General features: G+C 45.1%; 1 protein-coding gene across 1 annotated transcript; it reads right to left on the reverse strand.

The window, feature by feature from the left end:
• Positions 1-132: 132 nt before the first annotated feature.
• On the reverse strand, positions 133-22,581 carry LOC125526816. The gene is made up of 14 exons (XM_048691436.1): positions 22,403-22,581; positions 21,781-21,868; positions 20,332-20,590; positions 19,999-20,227; positions 19,738-19,888; positions 19,426-19,632; positions 18,741-19,166; positions 18,533-18,597; positions 2,207-2,258; positions 1,666-2,076; positions 1,413-1,547; positions 1,137-1,297; positions 372-440; positions 133-145 (listed from the first exon to the last, which is right to left on the reverse strand). Exons 1-14 carry the CDS (start codon positions 22,579-22,581, stop codon positions 133-135), a joined length of 2,445 nt encoding a protein of 814 aa, XP_048547393.1.
• Positions 22,582-24,381: the final 1,800 nt, after the last annotated feature.

Genomic DNA, 24,381 nt, shown 5'->3' on the forward strand with positions numbered 1-24,381 from the left:
TTCCCACTAAAAGGTTGAAAAGAAGATGTGTGGTACTCCCTCTATTTTTATATACAAGGCCACTATGAAATATACATTTTGCATTTATATAAGGCCACCAACAGTAATCGAGGCTAAATTAATGGTAGTTTCTCATACTAACAACCTGTTTAATACTTGCATGCATGCAGTCATAATGACAGTCATCTACTTCCACCATTCAGTTTATTTGCATGCATGCGAAATATTAATGATCCCAGTAAATAAGAAAAAAAGTTGACTTATAAAGCATGCATTAAATTTTACATTGGTACCTGTAATCCGAGTTTGTGGCCTTGTATACAAAAATGAAGGGAGTAGTAAAATACAGGGCGTTTAAAAAACATCGTTACCTTCTTGTGCCCTTGATGTATGCAAAACATAAAACACTGCCAAGACCAAAATGAAGCGTTCTTTGGCACCTACAAAATTATGAATCCTACTATTAATTCCAACATGCATACATAATTTAGCCATGTATACTCTACATCATAAAACAAAACAAAAAACAAAAGAAGAGAGGGGAATGGTGGAGCCATGCTCGGATCCTCTGGTTTTATATAAGGATTTCAACTGAAAAGCAAGCTGGTAGTTAGAGTGTTACTTTTGCATTCCCTGCTTTCTGCCAGGTTGATTCGGATCCAAATTGAAACTTTCCTCATGCACATGTGATCAGAAGAGATTCGACAAGCACATTTATTTAGAGTATGGTTAATAGTATAGCCAGCAACCGGCTACATAAAGTTGCCATGTCATATATAGTCAACTTAATAGCCAAGTATAGTAGCTAGTTACTTAATAGTACTACTTTACTAGTACATGGCCCACCATACATTTTGGCAATAATTCTTGGAGCCGGTGTTGCAGCTGGTTTTTAATGTACAACCCGCTTCGCTTCTCGCTCCTCTTCTCTCTCATCTAACTCAGCAAGAATACAACATTTTAATCCTCACAACGTGTTGATTGTATCGTATTAGACTTGCTCTTACTATGGTCATCACTCGTGTTTCTTTAGTACTATGGCCATCACTTGTGTGTCTTTAGTACAGGGACCCGACAAAAAAACTATGCCTGAGGAGGCACGAAGTCACAATATATTGTAGCGGGTGCTGTAATACCTGTAGGTAGTGAGGTCGTGGAGAGAAACACCTGTGGCACCTGACGCGGTAGCCAACACTGGACGATCTGGGAGGTAATCCATCACACCAGCATTTTGTTCACTGTATCGGTTGAGCCCCTTGATTTCACGGATACATGTCTGTGTTTGCAAATCCCAGATCTGATATTAGAAAATGAAGGAGAGACGTTAATTTGAGATGTGCGGCATGCAACCACGCGATACATCCGATATCATATTTTTTTGTTGAATTAAGAAAATGATCTAGTATTTATACGCGTGCCGTCCCATGTTCTGATCCTGTAACAATGTAGTGCCGCTGATCACCACCCGTGGGATAGTAATCAACACATGCTTGTCCCTCTTCGCACTTGAGGCTGATGACATGAATGGGAAATAAAATTCTCCAGACCTGTGAATGAGAAATAAATAAATTATATTATACGGACAAACAACATTATAGGCCTCCCTTCAAAGAAAAAGAAAACATTATAGGCACGAGCACGAAAGAAAAAGGACTAATAATTAACCTTCATTGTGCCATCTTTGGAAACACTGGCAAACGTGTTGACATCATGCGGATTAAACATGACTTGGTTTACCCGGTCCGAGTGCCCAGTGAATATCCGAATGCAAACCCAGCTCTCCTTCCAGTTCCAAAGCTTAATCAGCTGGTCATCAGATGCTGATAACAGAAATGGTTCAGTCGGGTGAACGGTGAATGAGGTGACCGCACGACCGTGAGCTTTGAATTCCTTGACTCTCTTCATTGACATGCATTCATACACGTGGATGTACCCATGCCCATCACCCACCACGAACAATTGCTCCGTCGACTGTGCGATGAACCTAACGGAAGCGATGAACCCACCGTAGTCGGAGCTAAGCGCTCTGATGGCATGACTCAAACCAGGGTAGAATCCATGCTCCCTAATTCTTGTCTGCATCGCACAAAATATCGATACAATTGAAACTCTTGAACATCTTACTTTTCAATGCGTAATATATGATGTGAGGGCCCAGCCCATCAATGCATCCCAAGAAGAATACGGCTCCATCCTACGTATATACCTGGGTCTTGTAGTTCCAAATGACAAGCCATTTGTAATAGGCTGCCAAAATCCTGCGTCACATGAGGAAACATGGTAGGGGAATAAGGAAAAATACAAAGGTGAACATGGTTCCACGCGCACCCACGTGAATAGTAAATTCAAAAATATACTAGGAAAACTGAAAAATATTCGGTCGACCATTCTACTCACGTGTGAATTTTCAGAAAAATATTGACACCAGTAGTATTCTTAGTGAAGAAACTACAATTGGGACCTTACTGTACATTAAATAGTGTTTCTTAATATAGCTTCTTTTTTTCATTTTTGCCCAGAATAATAACGATGTAATTGCTTTGTGAAACTTCAAACACGGGTATATCGGTTGACTAAGTATGTTAGAAAAAATATTCAGATTTTTTTAATTTTTCTAGTATTTTTGAATTTACTATTCATAAGGGGTGCGCGTGGAACCATGTTCACCAAATCCGCATCCAATAAGAAAAATACAAAGGTGAACATTGTTCCACGCGCAATAGCTGGATGACACGTTATGCACTTATTTTTTTTATTTACAGTTCTCATGACCGATCATTGTTCTAGTTGTCCATTGTAGTTAGCCTCCGGGGAGGAAGAAAGGCAGACCCCTAGGCGTTTCTTCTTTTAGAAACAATGGCTCCTCCAGCCTGGTTTTGTGGAGAGGGTCACTGACATTTGGTGGCAGGCAATGGAGAGGCCACCCCACTGTTATGGGCCGTTATGGCACAAGATCAATGGTTGGCAACATAGCATTCGACGCCTACGACATCACCTCAGTGGTTGGGGAGTGAATGTAGGTAGCATCTAGAGAAAAAGGCTTTAGTGGCCGAAGTCCCAACATGGACCTTAAAGCCGGTGTTGTTGGTGTCTCGATGAATGGATGGGCATGGAGATATGAGATCGAAGACGATCTAACCTTCCCAGCTTACTGCAAGGAGTTGTACGGGTAGCAGAGGGGAACATAACAATGGATTCTGGAGGGTGATGCCAGCACCGCATTCTTTCATGCGCTCGCTAACGGGAGAAGGAGAAGATGTTTGATTTGGTACCTTAGGAGTGGGAACAGAATCATTTCCCATGACCGGGAGCTCTGGAACCAGATTTATGAATTCTACCGCGAGCCTCTCGGGACTGCAGAACCTGGATGGGCACATATCTCGGCAACAACGTGGAAGATTAAGGGAAGGGTATCAGAGATGGATAATAGGAGTTTGGTGGCTCCATTTTCCCAACAAGAAAATACAAGTCTCTAGACGAGATTAAGACGGACATGGCTCCCTGTCAAAATGGACTTCCGGTGATTTTTTTATAGGAAATTCTGGGCGCTGGTAGGCCCTCAGAAGTTTAGCTTGCTGGATGATTTCACACGGGGCCTAATTGATATTAAGAGACTTAAATAAGGGGTGTTAACCTTTTTGCCGAAGTTGAATGGAGCGGATGGCATTCGGCAATACAGACCGATTACATTGATCAATGTCAGCTTTAAGTTACTGGTAAAGAGTTTTGCCTCCAGATTGGTGCGGGTGGCCCACAAGATGATCCACCCTAACCAGACAGTGTTTATCCGTGGTAAGAGTATCCTCCATGGGAATGTGGTTTTGCATGAAAGTGCTACGTGAGATCAAATGCTCTCGAGGGGAGACATTAATTTTCGCTTGACTACGTTAGATTGGAATTTATCGATGAGGTACCAGATGGACTAGTTGTATGATGTAACTAGTAAACGGAGGTAACATTAACAGTGAGATAGGAGTACTCTTTAGAAATGTGAGGGGGGGGGGGGGTCGATCCGTTGGATGATCCGCTATTCCCCCTCTTATTTAATACTGTGGCCGATGCTCTGGCAGCAAAGCTCCAAGGCAGCAAGCCATATTTCGGTAGTGGAGGCCAGGGTGGTACTTGGAGGGCTCTCCCATCTACAATGTGTGGATGATACACTCATTCTCAAAAATGTTTCAAAAGAGTGTTTTGTGTAATGCAGATGTACTATACAAAGCACTTTTCTTTCAAGAGAGTGTTTGTGTAGTCCGGCAGAAATATGACGCTGGTGACGTTGCTCAAATTTTGTTGCACTGCACAAAAATACCCAATGGCAGCGCCTTTAGCTGGTACCATTGCACCAGCTATCGACTCAAAATTGCACTAGATTGGGGCCTATGATATAAAGTCATGGCGATTGCAAACTAGCTATCTCCATTTCATTTATGTACATCCAAGTTAATATACTTATTCAAACATATTTGTAGCAAGCCAGATAGTCATGGTCAACTAGATATCTGAAAATGATCTATGGTCTAGACATGAAGAGATGAGATGGGTACGTTGTATCTACTTTACGATGGCAATGATGTACATGTACACAAGTTAAAAATGTTGAAATGAAATATTGATGATATACATGCAATAATGATACTATTTGTATGTAAGGCTATGAAATGCAAATGTATGTGTGTATGGGATGATATGCAATGTTCATACTGTTTTGTATGTGATGCTATGAAATGCAATGTTGGTGATGTAATCTATCTCTGGATGAGGCAGTGTAATCGGGGCTGCACTACTAGAATAGTGTGCTAGCAGTGCAGCCCTAGTTACCAAGGTCACCACAAGTACACCAACCGCCCAGAGTGTACCGTCGGTCAGTACTAGCTTGTTTCGTGTTGCCCCATCAACAATCACCATTGACCAAATGGCCGACCGGTCAGTGATGACTAGTCATCACTCACAGGTGAGGTAGTCCGCTAGTGATGAGGTAGTCATCACTGACGGGTCGCCAAATGGTGAGTGATGATAACTTTTTGTCATTGGCGTTGATGGACCTATAGTAGCATGAGTCCCTCATTCCAAAACCGTGGGCCATCCAGGAGCACACATATGCCTTCAATAAGGTGTTTTTTGAGGCGGCTCCTAGTAGGGGGTGCCCTTGCCCCTAATTTCTTGCCCATGGAGTTGAGGGTCTTAGTGATACGTCCCAAACGTATGTACTTTTTCAGAAACTTTTGCTTCCGTTTTCGACTCTAATTTATGTGATTTGAATGAATCTAACCCGGACTGGCGCTATTTTCATCAAAATTGCTATGGTCTTATTTTTGTGTAGAAATAAAAGTTCTCATATTGAGCTGAAAATTTACGAAGAATATTTACAGAATATGTAAAAAATATTGGCGAAGAAAACTACTGGAGGGGGGGCACCCAGGAGCCACGAGCTCAGGGGGCGCGCCGTGTGAGCTTGTGGGTCCACATTCCTCCGTTAGCCCTAACTCCAACTCCATAAGTACCGTCTCGCGGAGAAAAAAAATCAGAGATAAGGAATCGTTACGTTTTACGATACGGAGCCACCGCCACCTCCTGTTCTTCATTGGGAGGGCTAATCTGGAGCCCGTTCGGGGCTCAGAAGGGTGGATACGTGTTATGATCTACATACCCTAAGGTGACAATAATTGGATTATTTTCGGTGAGGACCATAGTATGAGGAGTTCATGTGTTCACTATGTCTTAATCCTTTATTCCGGTTCGCTATTAAAAAGACGCCTTAATATCCATTAGATTTCCTTATGGACCCACTGCCGTGGGAGGGTAGGACAAAAGATGTCATGCAAGTTCTTATTATAAGCACGTATGACTATATACGGAACACATGCTTACATTACATTGATGAATTGGAGCTATTGTGTGACTGTTATATGATGAATATCATCCAACATCCAACATAAATATCCATCGCTCATTCAATGCATGCGCTTTTCTCATATTGATCTTCGCTAAGTTACTTTTGTTGTGGCTGCCGTTACAATCACTACAAAACTTCTACTGTTACTATTACTATTGCTATTTTTATTACTGCTATCAAACTATCATACTACCGCGCTAATAGACACTTTGCCGCACATATTTAGTTCTCCAGGTGTGGTTGAATTGACAACTCAATTGCAAATAGTCAAAATATTATTTGGCTCCCTTTGTGTCGAATCAATAAATTTGGGTGAAATACTACCCTCGAAGACTGTCGCAGTCCCCTATACTTGTGGGTTATCACTTACGCCCTCGAGAATGAGGCCCTCGCCCTTCCTCTTTTTAAGTGGAAATTTGGGCAGCCTTGGCATACAGGAGAACAGGCTCAACCCTTGGCCATGATGGCCAGGACTTCTTTGTTGGGATGCTTGATATGTCTTGAAATAATTTTGGGGTCATCTCCCTTATTCCCAATGTTGTTGGGGCCACCGACATTATGCATTTTAGGCCTGTTACTGTGATCAACACCCTTCAGCGCGTATTTACGAAGGTGTGCACAATGCACCTGGCTCCGATCACTGGTAGGGTGATCCACACCCAGCCAGTCGACCTTTCTCTGAGGTCAGGATATCTTCGATAGGGTGCTCGTGCTTCACGAGCTTGTCCCCAAAGTCAAGTCAACGAAACGAAGGGGGGGGGATCTTCCTTAAACTTGTCTTCTAGAAAGCATATAACCACCTGGAGCTCTTATTCCTTCGTCAGGTCCTAAAGCGGAGGGCCTTTGATGACTGCTGAATCATCTGGGTGATGCAACTTGGATCCAGTGGTAGTACGACCATTAACATAAATGGTGTTCTAAGCCCTTGCTGTTGGAAAGATGCCCTAGAGGCAATAATAAAAATGTTATTATCATATTTCCCCATTCATGATTAATGTTTATTATCAATACATTCTATAATTGTATTGACCAGAAACTCAGATACATATGTGGGTAGATAAACAGACACCCTGTCCCTAGTGAGCCTCTACTAGACTAGGCCGTTGATCAAAGATGGTTAAGATTTCCTAATCATAGACATGAGCTGTCATTTGATAATGGCATCACATCATTAGAAGAATTCTGTGATGGATAGACCCAACTGTAAGCTTCGCATCAGATCGTGTCACTTAGTTTATTTGCTACAACTTGCTTTATGTCAAGTGTCTGTTCCTTAGACCATGAGATCATACCACTCCCGATTGCTGGAAGAATACTTTGTGGATATCAAGCGTCACTTCGTAACTGGGTGATCATAAAGTTTCTCCACAGATATATCGGAAAGTGTTTGTTCGGTTGCATGAATCGAGACTAGGATTCGTCCCTCTGTGTGACGTTGAGATATCTCTAGGCCCTCTCGGTAATACAACATCATGAATGGCTTTCACGGATTTGACTCATGAGTTTGATAACAGGGATATTGTATTACGAAATGAGTAAAGAGACTTGACGGTAACAAAATTGAACTAGGTATGGCCGTTTCTTGTTTCTAGAAGATCTAGGACGGTTTCCGAAGCTTCCATGATCTTGTAAAAGAAAGAAACCCTTTCTATAAGTCATGAAGACGTGGACCAGAAGACTAAGAAACTACACAATCTATTGATTGACTGAAAAACCCAAGCTGAGTAATGATGAATGATATTTTTACACTCATTTCAAGCTCGTTTAAACCGGCATATTTCATTAAAAGAGAGATATTTGCTCCGATGTTGGCATTAATGACTAATGAATGCAAAGGATTCCACAAATCCTCTCTTTACTGTTTTTTTCACAGGAAATGGGCTGAAAATGGAAGATATCACGTGGGAGAAAGGAAAGGAAGGGAAATGGAGAAGAAACAAATCACCAGGAGGCGTCAGAAGGCCACCAGGGAGAAAGACGACATTCCATGCGACCGCACGCGCTCGTATGAGCGGTCGTTTGGCGTGGAAACCAAGGCAAGTCGTGCACCTGAACAAATTTTATTAAGGGAACCCCGTCAAAATGTCAAGAGAACAAGCAAAGGAGGAGCGTGGATCACAACCACAACCCATTCATCACCATCTTCATCCACAAACCCTAGCCGCCGCCATCTTCACCTCCATAGCCATCTCAGAAATCATAGCCCTCTCTCATCTAGTTCATACTTGTAATCGTGCATCACACAAGGCATCTATTGTAAGACATATTGCAATCAATCAATCTCAAGATGTGTTCTTCAGTGATCTTTTCTCGCGATCTGATCTCCATGTGTGAGTAGTCCGGTAAGGTATGTGGTGAGGCATGAGACTTGCAGGCCCAGGAATTGGGTGAAGGGGTCGATGGAAGTCTTTGACACAACGTCTTGTATGTGTAAAATAAAATTGCATCATGAAGTATCTCTTGTCTTGTCCGCGATCTTCATCCCTGTAGTTACCCAGAATCATGGAGAATGAGCACCGGTGAGGTCAGGAGCAAGGGGACCATGAAGTTTTATATCAAACACCAGTGACAGTAAGGTTTAGTTGGGTAACATGGATGATATCCTTGGGGATTCATGAGGTGTAGTCATTGAACGCCCAAAGCTTTTGTCAGATATTATTATCTTAATTATCGGGGCAACCCCGCGAGATAGATAGGGCCTTCGGTAGGACAACTGATTCTTGATGCAGGACTCATGTCGGTCAAGGTGTAATTTGGACACATCCCCATCCCAAACGAAGCAAGCACCTCTTGATGGATGACTTCCTAAGCACAAACTAATATCATTTTTTATCCCAACACCAATACATGGTTGTGAGCATTAAGACCTCATCACTGTACCTTCTTTTTAATATGAGTGTTTGAATCACAATTTGCTTGTTGATCTGGTCAAAAGTTGGATTTGACACTTTGACAAAAGCTTGCTAGAGACCATGGCTTCAAGGGAATCTTCCACTCGTGGGTTCGATACCCAGGATCACCTCCAGGGAAATAGGTGTGGGATACCCTTTCTTGTTTGAATACCGGATTAATAAAAAGGAGATATCAAGTAACTTGTTGGAATGACCGCTCCAGCTCTGGGCAGTCTGATCCTACATATCGCCGGACAAAAGGAATTGCATACGGGATTAATTGAATCCTCAACATCGTGATTCAAGCGATGAAGATCTTCATTGAATATGCGAAAATCAATATGGGCATCTAGGTCCCACTAGTGATTATTGATCGGAGAGGTGTCTCGCTCATGTGTGCATGATTTACGAACCCGTAGGGTCACACACTTAACGTTCGGTAATGCTAGGGTAGTATTGGGATATTCATACGGTGAAGTACAAAAGTAGTTCGGAGTCCCGAATGGGATCCGGGACATCACAAGGAGCTCCTGAATCTTCCAGGGGCAAATATTAATAAATGGGAAGCTATATTTGTAGTCGGAAAAGTTCGGAGGTATGCCAGGAGTGTACTAGAGGTACCGAAGGGTTCCGGAGGTCCACTTGCCTTGGGGGCCAACATGGGCTGTAGGAGGGAACCCTGGTTTGCATGGCCAGGTGCACCAGCCCCTACAAGGTCTATGCGGCTGGGCTAGGGCAAACCCTAGGAGATGCGGAGCATCCTACGGACATAACCATATCAAGAGTCCATTCGGCAAGTGACACGTGCGACATCTACCTCACATACATAAAGGTTAATCATCTCCTTTACACGTTTTCACTTGACCCCTTCAAGGATGGTATACTACTTGACATTCCTCTCGTGTGCATGCATAGGTATTACCGAAGCTTCATCGATGACGAGGAGGAGTTCAAGCACAAGAGAACATCTACACCATCCAAGACGCGAAGCACCGGAGACCTTGGACCACCCCGGCTGCATGGCCTCCTATGCCCCAGGTGCTCGGACCCCCGGCCCCCAAAGGGTGCGGCCCCTGACCACCCCGGGTGCCCGGGCTTTCACCACCGGGTGCCCGCACCCCGACCCCCCGGGTGCCCGCACTCCTACCCTCGGGTGCCCGCACCCTCAAGTGGCGCTACCCCGGGTGGCCGGACTTCACCCCTGGGTGCCCGGCTTCGTCATCCCAGCGGCCCCCGGGTGCCCGGACTTCACCCCTGGGTGCCCGGCTTTGTCATCCCAGTGGCCCCCGGGTGCCCGGACCCCTTTACCCCGGGTGCCCGGACCCCTCCCACGATGCCTGCATGCATATTGGGTTAAAATGACCCTTGTACCTCTTTTCTCCATTATTTCGTCCATAACTTTCACCCCCGGAGTCCGATTTTGACGTTCTTTAGCTCGTTGAGTAGCTATTGACATCCCCCATCCATCTGGATAGGTTCCAACACCATTTGACTTCATCAAAATTTTGGCATTTCGGCATCTTTGCCTCGGCCATCCACTATATCATCCACAAAACCACCATAGCTTTCCGCAACCTAACCCTTTTAGTTCCATATAGCATTTGTGGTTGCTTGAGGGGTTACTTGAGTCTCCTAAGGTGTTTTGGCTACTTAGGGATGGTCGCTTCGTCATCAACCACCACCACCACTTCCGCATTGCTAACTCCGGAACCACCTACGCTTTCCGCTACCACCATTTAAAATTTTCCTTTGAGATTTTGAGTTTGCAGTTTTTCCCGTTTCCTAGGTTGTTTCGGCTACCTAGGAACGGTTCGACATCGACAACACCGCCGCTCACCTTCGACAAGGACTCGACATCGACCACTTCACCAATTTGACAACCTAACCGTAAGCAAGAACGATAACCTCTATATCATCTTGGTATCGTGGTATCCCATCATTGTACATTCTTGCCTTTACATTGTTAACCCCTTAGCCCATTTTGCGTCACTTGCCTATCGAGACTAGCCATTTAAGTATTGTTGGCAACGTTACATGTGCACATTAGTGATCCGATCATCTAGGTATCATCATATTGAAGGTAATATGCCCTAGAGGCAATAATACTGTTATTATTTTTATTTCCTTATATCATGATAAATGTTTATTATTCATGCTAGAATTGTATTATCTGGAAACATAATACTTGTATGAATACATAGACAAACCAAACGTCACTAGTATGCCTCTACTTGACTAGCTCATTAATCAAAGATGGTTATGTTTCCTAACCATAGACATGTGTTGTCATTTGATTAACGGGATCACATTATTAGGAGAATGATGTGATTGACATGACCCATTCCATTAGCTTAGCACCCGATCGTTTAGTATGTTGCTATTGCTTTCTTCATGACTTATACATGTTCCTATGACTATGAGATTATGCAACTCCCGTTTGCCGGAGGAACACTTTGTGTGCTACCAAACGTCACAACGTAACTGGGTGATTATAAAGGAGCTCTACAGGTGTCTCCAAAGGTACATGTTGGGTTGGCGTATTTCGAGATTAGGATTTGTCACTCCGATTGTCGGAGAGGTATCTCTGGGCCCTCTCGGTAATGCACATCACATAAGCCTTGCAAGCATTGCAACTAATGAGTTAGTTGTGAGATGATGTATTACGAAACGAGTAAAGAGACTTGCCGGTAACGAGATTGAACTAGGTATTGAGATACCGACGATCGAATCTTGGGCAAGTAACATACCGATGACAAAGGGAACAACGTATGTTGTTATGCGGTTTGACCGATAAAGATCTTTGTAGAATACGTAGGAGTCAATATGAGCATCCAGGTTCCACTATTGGTTATTGACCGGAGACGTGTCTCGGTCATGTCTACATTGTTCTTGAACCCGTAGGGTCCGCACGCTTAAGGTTTCGATGACAGTTATATTATGATTTTATGAGTTTTGATGTACCGAAGTTAGTTCGGAGTTCCGGATGTGATCACGGACATAACGAGGAGAAAACCGGAATTGTTCCGAGTGATTTCGGAGAAAACCAGAGATTGATATATTGGACGGCTATATTCGGACACCGGAATTGTTCCGAGTGATTTCGGAGAAAACCGGAGAGCCGGAGGGTTACCAGAACCCTATCGGGAGAAGTAATGGGCCATATGGGCCTTAGTGGAGAGAGAGAGGGGCAGCAAGGGTGGGCCGCGCGCCTCCTCCCCCCTGGTCCGAATTGGACTAGGAGAGGGGGGGGGGCGGCGCCCCCCTTTCCTTCTCCTTCCCCCCTTCCTTCCCCCTCCTAGTAGGAGTCCTACTCCTACTAGGAGGAGGACTCCTCCTTGGCGGTCCTATAGGGCCGGCCGGCCTCCTCCCCTTGCTCCTTTATATGCGGGGGCAGGGGGCACCCCTAGAGACAAGTTGATCCACGTGATCATATTCTTAGCCGTGTGCGGTGCCCCCTTCCACCATAATCCTCGATAATATTGTAGCGGTGCTTAGGCGAAGCCCTGCGACGATAGTACATCAAGATCGTCACCACGCCGTCGTGCTGACGGAACTCTTCCCCGACACTTTGCTGGATCGGAGTCCGAGGATCGTCATTGAGCTGAACGTGTGCTAAAACTCAGAGGTGCCGTAGTTTCGGTGCTTGATCGGTCGGGCCGTGAAGACGTACGACTACATCAACCGTGTTGTGCTAACGCTTCCGCTGTCGGTCTACAAGGGTACGTAGATCACACTCTCCCCTCTCGTTGCTATGCATCACCATGATCTTGCGTGTGCGTAGGAATTTTTTTGAAATTACTACGTTCCCCAACAGTGGCATCCGAGCCTAGGTTTTATGTGTTGATGTTATATGCACGAGTAGAACACAAGTGAGTTGTGGGCGATATAAGTCATACTGCTTACCAGCATGTCATACTTTGGTTCGGCGTTATTGTTGGACGAAGCGGCCCGGACCGACATTACGCGTACGCTTACGCGAGACCGGTTCTCCCGACGTGCTTTGCACAAAGGTTGTTAGCGGGTGACAGTTTCTCCAACTTTAGTTGAACTGAGTGTGGCTACGCCCAGTCCTTGCGAAGGTTAAAACAGCACCAACTTGACAAACTATCGTTGTGGTTTTGATGCGTAGTTAAGATTGGTTCTTGCTTAAGCCCGTAGCAGCCACGTAAAACTTGCAACAACAAAGTAGAGGACGTCTAACTTGTTTTTGTAGGGCATGTTGTGATGTGATATGGTCAAGACATGATGCTAAATTTTATTGTATGAGATGATCATGTTTTGTAACCAAGTTATCGGCAACTGGCAGGAGCCATATGGTTGTCGCTTTATTGTATGCAATGCAATTGCGCTGTAATACTTTACTTTATCACTAAGCGGTAGCGATAGTCGTAGAAGCATAAGATTGGCGAGACGACAACGATGCTACGATGGTGATCAAGGTGTCTCGCCGGTGACGATGGTGATCACGATGGTGCTTCGATGATGGAGATCACAAGCACAAGATGATGATGGCCATATCATATCACTTATATTGATTGCATGTGATGTTTATCTTTTATGCATCTTATCTTGCTTCGATCGACGGTAGCATTTTAAGATGATCTCTCACTAATTATCAAGAAGTGTTCTCCCTGAGTATGCACCGTTGCGAAAGTTCTTCGTGCTGAGACACCACGTGATGATCGGGTGTGATAGGCTCTACGTTCAAATACAACGGGTGCAAAACAGTTGCACACGCAGAATACTCAGGTTATACTTGACGAGCCAAGCATATACAGACATGGCCTCGGAACACGGAGACCGAAAGGTCGAGCGTGAATCATATAGTAGATATGATCAACATAGCGATGTTCACCAATGAAACTACTCCATCTCACGTGATGATCGGACATGGTTTAGTTGATTTGGATCACGTAATCACTTAGAGGATTAGAGGGATGTCTACCTAAGTGGGAGTTCTTTAGTAATATGATTAATTGAACCTAAATTTATCATGAACTTAGTACCTGATAGTATCTTGCTTGTTTATGCTTGATTGTAGATAGATGGCCCGTGCTGTTGTTCCGTTGAATTTTAATGCGTTCCTTGAGAAAGCAAAGTTGAAAGATGATGGTAGCAATTACACGGACTGGGTCCGTAACTTGAGGATTATCCTCATTACTGCACAAAAGAATTACGTCATGGAAACACCGCTAGGTGCCAGGCCTGCTGCTGGAGCAACACCAGATGTTATGAACGTCTGGCAGAGCAAAGCTGATGACTACTCGATAGTTCAGTGTGCCATGCTTTACGGCTTAGAATCGGGACTTCAACGACGTTTTGAACGTCATGGAGCAGATGAGATGTTCCAGGAGTTGAAGTTAATATTTCAAGCAAATGCCCGGATTGAGAGATATGAAGTCACCAATAAATTCTATAGCTGCAAGATGGAGGAGAACAGTTCTGTCAGTGAGCATATACTCAGAATATCTGGGTATAATAATCATTTGACAGAATTCTCCAATCACTGCCACCAAGCTACAAGAGCTTCGTGATGAACTATAATATGCAAGGGATGAATAAGACTATTCCCGAGCTCTTCGCAATGCTGAAAGCTGCGGAGGTAGAAATCAAGAAGGAGCATCAAGTGTTGATGGTCAATAAGACCACTAGTTTCAAGAAAAAGGGCAAAGGGAAGAAGAAAGGGAACTTCAAAAAGAACAGCAAGCAAGTTGCTACTCAAGAGAAGAAACCCAAACCTGGACCTAAGCCTGAAACTAAGTGCTTCTACTGCAAGCAGACTGGTCACTGGAAGCGGAACTGCCCGAAGTATTTGGCGGATAAGAAGGATGGCAAGGTGAACAAAGGTATATGTGATATACATGTTATTGATGTGTACCTTACTAATGCTCGCAGTAGCACCTGGGTATTTGATACTGGTTCTGTTGCTAACATTTGCAACTCGAAACAGGGACTACGGATTAAGCGAAGATTGGCTAAGGACGAGGTGACGATGCGCGTGGGAAATGGTTCCAAAGTCGATGTGATCGCGGTCGGCACGCTACCTCTACATCTACCTTCGGGATTAGTATTAGACCTAAATAATTGTTATTTGGTGCCAGTGTTAAGCATGAACATTATATCTGGATCTTGTTTGATGCGAGACGGTTATTCATTTAAATCAGAGAATAATGGTTGTTCTATTTATATGAGTAATATCTTTTATGGTCATGCACCCTTAAAGAGTGGTCTATTCTTATTAAATCTCGATAGTAGTGACACACATATTCATAATGTTGAAGCCAAAAGATGCAGAGTTGATAATGATAGTGCAGCTTATTTGTGGCACTGCCGTCTGGGTCATATCGGTGTAAAGCGCATGAAGAAACTCCATACTGATGGGCTTTTGGAACCACTTGATTATGAATCACTTGGTACTTGTGAACCGTGCCTTATGGGTAAGATGACAAAAACACCGTTCTCTGGTACTATGGAGAGAGCAACAGATTTGTTGGAAATCATACATACAGATGTATGTGGTCCGATGAATGTTGAGGCTCGTGGCGGATATCGTTATTTTCTCACCTTCACAGATGACTTAAGCAGATATGGGTATATCTACTTAATGAAACATAAGTCTGAAACATTTGAAAAGTTCAAAGAATTTCAGAGTGAAGTTGAAAATCATCGTAACAAGAAAATAAAATTCCTACGATCTGATCGTGGAGGAGAATATTTGAGTTACGAGTTTGGTGTACATTTGAAACAATGCGGGATAGTTTCGCAACTCACGCCACCCGGAACACCACAACGTAATGGTGTGTCCGAACTTCGTAATCGTACTTTACTTGATATGGTGCGATCTATGATGTCTCTTACTGATTTACCGCTATCGTTTTGGGGTTATGCTCTAGAGACGGCCGCATTCACGTTAAATAGGGCACCATCAAAATCCGTTGCGACGACGCCTTATGAACTATGGTTTGGCAAGAAACCAAAGTTGTCGTTTTTGAAAGTTTGGGGTTGCGATGCTTATATGAAAAAGCTTCAACCTGATAAGCTCGAACCCAAATCGGAGAAATGTGTCTTCATAGGATATCCAAAGGAAACTATTGGATACACCTTCTATCACAGATCCGAAGGCAAATCTTTTGTTGCTCTTCCTCGTGTCCCGGTGTTGCTCGCTTTGTGGTGCCACTCGGCCCAAGGGCTGGGAAATCACACTGCATTGGGGCTCAGTGGCGCGTCTCCGATGCGGCTGACGGCAGGGTTCGACGAGTGGCGTCTTGTGGCTCGGCGAATGCACGTGATGGTGGTGTGGTTCTATCCTAGATGGCGTGCCATGGGACGGTTTGTTTGGCTGCGGCGCGAAGGACGGTGAAAGCCGTGCTTGGATTATTTTTGGGCCGACGATGGCGACGTCTTTGGGCATCATTACGTTGTCGAAGGTGTCGTTGATGCCATTCTCATCTACCTACCTACTGCTTCGAGGGAAACCCTAGGTTACGGTAATCTTGGATCAGACGATGACGTCAATGGTGTCTTTTTTCTCTCTTGGGAGCATTGTCTTGGACCTGCATCAGTGAGGTGGGCTAGTGGATGTTAGTAGGTTCGTGTTGTGGGGGACGCTTCCATGTCTCACCGGTGCTCTGTTTTGGGTGGCTGAGGCATTGAGCCATAGCATGGGTGGTGACGTCGCAATATGAAGCTGGTGTGTGGCAATTTTCCGGTGAGAATCACAGCCTTAACAGGACAGTGACAACTCGTGGTGTATTGTCTGGGATGTCCAGATTTATCATTGAGAGACACTGGTGATGGAAGCATGGAATTGCCAGATTTTCTATAGGGTGGGATTCCGGTGATGGCGTATTCTCTCTCCCTGCGATCAATGGCTCCGTGATGGGCTATTTGCTTGGTGTGTGCATAGTTTACGGCTTGTGTATATTATGTCTGGGCCATATACGCTTACATCATTTTTGGTGGCTACAACTGCTTGACGTGGATCAATGTTGCTTTTCATTCCTTTCATCCGCCTAGACATAGCGTTGGTCTTTTACGGCTTTGCTATTTGCTGTCGTGATTTTTATGTGTGTGCGTTGATATTGGGGGTGTGCATCCTACATATGAGGAGGCCGGATGTATGCTCATTGTGTTTTGTATCCCCATGATGCTTCATTGTGAGTTAGTAAAGGCTGCACCTTTTTCGAGAAAATGAACCGCCGCAAGCCTGAACATGCGACGTGAAAGCAAGGCCAATATCTTGGCGCCGCCGCTATCATTTTCGACGGCCTTGTCGATACGGCGACGCTAGAAGCACATGCTATTAACTAGGCTCTGATACTTGCTGCTGATTTACATGTCGAGTCCATATGTATTGCCTCCGACTGCGTTGAGGTTGTGACTGCCATTGAAACGGCAGATTCAGGTCGCTATGCTACCATTCTTCAAGATATTAATCACCGCCGTGGAGTTTTTCGAGCACTCAAGGTCATTCATGAGAAGCGGGAACCCGATGGGGAAGCTCATTCCCTTCTGAAGGCGGCTTCTTCCCTTCCTTTTGGGAAGCTCATTCCCTTCTGAAGGCGGATTCTTCCCTTCCTTTTGGGCATCATGTGTGGCTTCTATGTTTTGCTTGATTTAATCTGTATCCCTATGAATATTGAGATTTAATTAAGGGTTGAGATCCTTAAAAAAATTGCATGTCTTGCTTTTATATATGCAGTAGTGACGGCTTCCTGTGTGACACCCTTCACACGATGGTTGTCCAGCTTCAAGTGGTGGCGAGTCATCTGGTTCCGGCGAGCTAGCGCCAGTCACCTCCATGTACCTGTTTCTAATTTTTGGGGGCTTGTTTGGTTGTGTCCCACAGACTTCCTGAGACCTTTTACGGTACATGAAATCATCCTGGGCTGTTTATTTTTGTGAATGATCGGTCCAGATGATGCTATACTACACCAGAATTAGTGTAGTATATTAAGGCATCACCGGTATTTTAGCCGATTCAATTCCTTAGGCTGAATTTAAGTTTTTCTTATGGAACTTGTATGTGTAAGTGTCCATCCGTAAGGGAATGTAAGAAAAAAAACTGCGGGAAGGCAGCCATGGCCGCGTCGAGCAAGTCTTACGGCCGGTCAACGAAGACGGCATCGAGCCACAACTCCACCAGCTCATCTGTTCATCCACACCAGGCTTCAGAGGTCCGCCCGTTCAAGAATACTGGCCACGTCAATAATCTCCTTCTTTTGCATGCATCGGTCGTGAGCAGATGCAACTGCTATAGGATATGATTTCAGTTGAATTCGTGCAGGACATATAGAGTCGGAAGCAGGACGTATAGAGTCGGAGGCTAGCTATATGTGTATACCTTGGAACTCGACAAACACAATGGTGCTGTGTGGTGCTTAGCGGTCGCCGAGCCACACAGCAGCGCTTATGGCATACGGTAGCGCAGTGTGGTCAGGCGAAGACCAATCGACGACCGTTTATGCAGCAGGAGGATGCAAGGTCATGGGGAGTCTAGTAGGAAATTACTAAACTCCAAGGTTGAATCATATTGGCTGTTGGATCAACTTAATAATACTCCTTAAATTCGGTAATATGATGTACCGTAAAATATCTCGACTTCCTTTACCTTCGTATTTCTTGTATGGATCTTTGGTTGGTTGCTTTATCTATAATGCAAGGCTAAGGCCTGGTTTCTGAAGTGATTAAGTGTATGACACTTTGTACACACAACAAACAATAAATACCGCTAGAAGCTTGAACTCACCAAGGCTCTGTAGGGTGCACATCCATTGAGCTTAGTGCAGCGTAATCACCCTCACGGAGTATGACCTGAAGTAAGCATGGTAGATCAAAACATGTGCCGTATCAGGCCGAAGACAGAAAAGGTGAAATATACGGAAAGAAAGTATCAGAGAATATCCTAGCTAGCATCTACTTGATCACATTCAAATCCATCAAGACCAACAACTAACCTCAGATGTCTTCTCACACGTTGTTGCACAGATGGCATTTAGGGTAACCTCACGAAATCCACGGCTGTTTTCTTTTCTAGCATCCTTAAAATACGTCTCAAACGAACCATCCGACGACAGTACTTCCCCTAGGATAGTCTCTATGACCATGTCAAGCACGCTCATGTTGGTCGGCGGCTGCTCTACTTGTTTCATCGATACAAAGAAGGTGTGTGTGGACCTTGGTGGCACAACACCGGATACATCTCTCAGATAACGGCCTGCCTCCGGGAGTTTTGCGACACACCTCACGGACACATGCTGATCATCCATGTTATTAGTTACATGAAATGGGCAGGACATAATCTTATTCGGCCCAAAACAGAAGTGGATCTGGAGGGGATGGACATCTATCATCTCAGAGTCCTTGACCACGCAAGTGCTGATCTGCATGCAAGAAGAAAGCCACGAGGTTAACTGCAATAAAATGGTTTCGACGCAAGCAAAGACGGGGTGCATCATACCACCCGTCTATGCCATGATCAAAGTTACGAAAAATTAATAGCCATTGGCATAACATTTTCAGGTCAGAAGCATCAGTAATATATATATGTTCAAGCTTGACACTTGTTTTTGTAGGATGGGAAAACAATAAAAACGACTACAATCATAAAAGAAAAAAAGATTGTGGTATTTCTGATCGTACCTGGTCAACTAATGCCCCATGATAGTTTTCTTGTGTCTCTGTCTCAGTTAGCATATTAACAATATCCCCTATAGTTGGCCTTTTCTGCCGATCGGTCTCCAAACAGCTTAAAGCAATTTCCATGCATATATTTACTTGTTCAGAATACGACTCCAACAAATACTCGGACGCTGCTGATTGTAGCCTATTCCTCCAATTCCCATGCACCTGGCAATTCAGAACACATCGAACGTTAGTTTATTAGATTAAAGAAAACAGAGCGCTAGCAGTGACAATATACGGCTTATCTTAATTGGTAGACGTAATTCTTACAATCTCAGTGAATTGCTCAGAGGTCATTTCAGCACTTCTGCAGTGGCCTGTAGGACCTGCAATTATCTTTATAACTACAACTCCCAGGCTGAATATATCCAGTTTATTTGAGATTATTCGATGATGTATAAACTCCGGTGGTAAGTACCCACTGCAAGCACGACACAACGGGTATATATGTTACTGGCATTCCCTGTGCCTAACACAAATAGGAATTCTCTGCTTAGAAAATAAAACAGTTCACATGAAGAAAAAGCTTACAGTGTTCCTATAGGACTATTAGTGCTATGAGATTTTTCTTCCTTGAAGAATCTGGACAGTCCGAAATCAGCAATTTTCGGGATCATGTTCTTATCCAGCAATATGTTGGCTGGTTTTAGATCAAAATGAAAAATAGGAGGCTTCAGTTCCTCGTGAAGGTACTTCAAACCATTGCAAATACCCTTGATTATAGCGTAGCGCGTGCGCCAACCATGTCCATTAAATTCGTCTATATAAATAGAGACAATATTAGAATTCTTGAAACATGTAGACAAAAAATGAGAAGTTACCATGCTACGTACGTATACAAATCAAGCATCATCACAGATTTACCAAAAAGAGAGTCGCTAAGGCTTCCATTTTCCATAAACTCAAAGCAAAGCGCCCTCTTTGTCACATCAGCAAGAACCTTACTGTTGTTGTACGGCAAATATTCACGTCTTGTTTCATGGCAATAACCAACTAACTGCACGATGTTCTGGTGTTGCAGATTTGCAAGATTGTAAAATTCCTTATCAAATTGCACATCGTCATGTCCTGACATGTCGTGAAGAATCTTTACAGCAAGTTTTTGACCATCTTCCCGCTTACCCTATTGGACATATACTGTTTAGTTGTCTGATTGCAGGGATATATGTGGCATCCATAAAGCAGAAAATATTACTCAAGTATACTCATACTTGAATAGGCGTAGATTTTTGGAAAATCATATATATATATATGCAAGTTGCTCCTCAACAAGAATGATAGAAAACGAATATAAGAAAATGGTGCCATTTCTAATCATATACTTATGAAATTGAGAATGGTTAATCATACCAGGTAAACTTTTCCGTACGAACCGCTGCCAATTACCCGGTCCTGAGAGAAATTATCTGTCATAATTTCCAGTGAATGGAGTGGCACACGGCTTGGCCCATCAGCCATGTTATTGGTTCACCTGGATGTAAAAGCAGAAGAAGCAGGAGCATGTTTACACAGATATAATAAACGTTAGCTCAGATTTCTAAGCAATCTAACTTGTCGGCTCTTTCTTGGTTCTCCGACGGCAATCCAATCGAGCTTTGTACAACGCAGATCTACAGTCGAGCTTTGCACAAAGCAATTACAGCACGACTGCCATACACGCACAAGAAATCGGCGAGGATAAGTAGTAGAGTCAACGGAGAGCACTAACCTGCAGCTGCAGAGGAGGACTTGCAGCGGGGAAATATGAGAGGAGCGCTCAACAAAATGCAAGTGGAAGGAAGGAAGGAAGGGAAACGAGGCGTCTCTTCTCCGATCCATACCTGTATATTTGTATAATTTGCAAGTGTGGACGAACATGCGATGCGTGTGTTGACCCGTGCGGTAGGTAAAGACTCCGCGGTTCCACTTGCATAGCCCGCTCATGGTTCGTGGAAGGAAGGCTCCGCGCCATGTAGCTGTCCGATTCATTGCTCCGTCCCAATCAATCGGCGAGACGCCTGGTTTTCCTTCTCTCGCCCCGTCTCTGACTTCTCGCACTGCCGGTCGCCACTGCCTACTCCGCGGCCATGGGGAAGGGAGGCCGGCATGCTGCTGTTGCTGTGTGTGCGCGCAGCAGTTGTTGCTTGGATGGGCACTCCCATCCCTGATGGCCTTCGCTGCTGCAAAGCCTCCTGGGAAGCTCACCAATGCGCCACCTCCCTCCCAGTTCATCGTAATGTTTTGCACGCTAGGTGCTTGACAAATTGTCCAGGTGTGCTAATGGTCTTTTTATGGTTGTGCTGCAGGCTACATTTGAGACCGAGAGGGCGAGACCTTGGAGCTAGCTTCATTTCCTATCCTATTTGCTAAAGGATTTGGTGGGTCCTTGTTCTTCAGTTTTTCCCCTCCATTCCTCTTGAATCTGTAAAGAATAAATATCTGTTGTTGGTAGTCTAGGTATCACGACTGTACACAAATTTTGGGTGCATCAAAGTATAAATTGACATGCTACTTTGAGGTTGATAGATGATACTATTAGCTTTGTACTCTAAGGCTCGACCCTCTCTCGCGCCGCCACCCGCGAGGTGGACGAGGAGGGCCTCCCGATCAAAACGCCGCCAGTCACCTCCTCCTTCCTCGCCGCTGCCAGAGATTGCGGCCGGGCGAAGCCCGACCGGCGGCGGCGGCGGCGGGGCTAGATCTTCCTCTCGCGTGACAGGGCGGAGCGGGCCGCTCTCGTCGGGTCAAGGCGCAGCACGGGCGCGGGGCACCGCGGCGCTGGGGCGCGCCGGAGCAGCTGCTGCATGGGGGCGTTGCGGCGTGAAGGGATGCATGGTAGGAGGGGCGTGCCTCGAGGCGGCGGCCGGATCTGGCCGGTAGGTGGCGCGGGCCGGAGGTTACTGTTCCCCTTCCGGTGGCAGTGGCTGAGGCAGTGGTGAAGCTCTGCCTCGTTCACGTGTCTCGCGTGCCGTGGTGGCGGCTGGCAGATCGGATCTCCGGGCGGCAGGTGGTGGCAGCGGCCACGCTGTAGACGCTCAACCTCGGGTTTGGCTTCGGATTGCGGTGGTGGTGGTCATCTCCTCCGTCGGAGGTGGCCGGCCTGAGGCTGGGTGGCCGGATCTCGAGATCCGTCATCTAGTCCCGGTGACGAGTTGGGGAGACATAGTTGCCGGTGAAAACCGAGCCGAAGGCGGCATTCGGCGTCGTACATTGATGAAGGCATCATCCTGTAACTACTATCGACCCACTCGTACTGCTCCGGGGAAAACCCTAAGAGCTGGTCTTCCAGATCGGACGATGGCGTCACTGCGGCATCACTGCGACGTCGTTTCTCTCTTAGAAGCATCGTTTGTGGAGCAACGTTGGATGATAGAGGCAGGAGGTGGAGCGGCTTCATCTTGCACGGAGGTTCGGTGGAGATGTCAAGTCATGCCTAGCCGACAGCTGCTACGCTTTGTCATGCCTGTTCGGCAGGTGCTACGCATGACAGATCTTCCAGGGACTTCAAGCTGTGTCGGCTGGTGGTACTTTGCGGCATGGTGCTTCGGTGTACCGTTAGCAACCGCGATGTGCTCAACAGTTTGCGCGCAGGGAGGTGGTGCCGTTGGGTGTCATGGTGGCGTCGACAGAGGACCGGACTGGCAAGGATGATGTGGATCTCTTTCCTGAAGATGGGTTAACGGTTTGATGATGATGGCGGCCTATAGAACGTGTGCATGTGGTGCACGCTTTAGGTTTGCTGCACTAGTTGTAGGTTCCGATACGTTATTGGATGGATCGGCGACGACACCGGTTTTAGATATGGGGAGTGAGAGCACTTCACATTATTAAGTTTGTAGGTGTGAGTAGTGGCTTCGGGTGGCTTGATGTATGTTCTGGTCAGATCTTTGTTGAATAATTAACAAAGATGGATGTATACATCGATTGATGCAGAGGCCAGTGTCTTAACCTCCTTTTCCAAAAAAGAAAAGCTTTGTACTCTAATTATTTCTCACTTTTTTGCGGGCAGTCAGCGCAAGTAACATTTTGTTACAGTTTCCCCTTTCTTGATGCCTTTGCAACATCATTCCAGATTGGAGAAATTCTTATTATGAAGTAAATCAATTGACTCCCTTTGAACTATTACTAAAACTGAAAACGCACAACTTCTAGTTGGCTTCAACAGAATAGCAGCCGATCCAACCATGACTAGCTGGAATTGGTTCACTTACCAAAAGAAAACAATGTTCTTCTTTGTCAATTGGGCCAAAGAGACAATCTTGGTTCGTCAGACAGATATCATAAGAATTTCCTAGTATTAATATGCATTTCTCATCATTGTGTTCAGCTTCTTGCACATACATCATTTGTAGGTCATCTTGATTTTTTTTCCAGTTGTTTAAATGTCACCTCTTTGTTCATTGTTGCTGTTGGATACCCAGGCCATTAGAAAAGAGTGATGCCAAGGAGGCACGAGGCATCAACTTAATCCAGGTAGAGCTGAGGATAGAACCCCTGGGTGACTAGCCTGGATGATGGCTACCATCGATGGTGCTAGCCAGCAAAGCTCCTGGGTGACTTCTCGATGTTGACCATTGCTGGGTTCCTTCACTGCTAATGGAAAATGGTCCTTCATATATCTGCATTCAGGGTTAAACTAGATTCTCATTGGAATTGGATAACTCACCGCGCCTTGCATGACACAGCACTGTGGCTATGAAGAGGAGCATGTGTTGAAGAAGCACCATCGGCGTCAGCATGGAGAAGACGCCAGTCCCAAGTAGTCTCTGCGCCACCTCCAGGTGTACCAAATGCTCCTACTTCTCTTCCTGCATCCCTGCCTCTTTCTCCATGGTGGATTGTTCGCTAGGCGGACCCATGGGAGCACCACGACTCAGGCCAGTTGTTTACAAAGTGAAGATTTGTTCATGATGTGGTTATGCTATGTTGTTAGCG

The sequence above is a fragment of the Triticum urartu genome, unplaced genomic scaffold, assembly GCF_003073215.2.
Source record: "Triticum urartu cultivar G1812 unplaced genomic scaffold, Tu2.1 TuUngrouped_contig_197, whole genome shotgun sequence".
NCBI classification, from domain to species: Eukaryota; Viridiplantae; Streptophyta; class Magnoliopsida; order Poales; family Poaceae; genus Triticum; species Triticum urartu.

Excerpts from the sequence above, each read along its gene's own strand:
- LOC125526816 (XM_048691436.1), bottom strand. The coding sequence starts at position 22,581 with ATGACGGATCTCGAGATCCGGCCACCCAGCCTCAGGCCGGCCACCTCC. Across the intron at positions 2,077-2,206 it reads TTTGGAACTACAAGACCCAG|ACAAGAATTAGGGAGCATGG; the intron begins GTATATACGTAG and ends TGTGCGATGCAG. Across the intron at positions 1,298-1,412 it reads CAGAACATGGGACGGCACGC|ATCTGGGATTTGCAAACACA; the intron begins GTATAAATACTA and ends TTCTAATATCAG.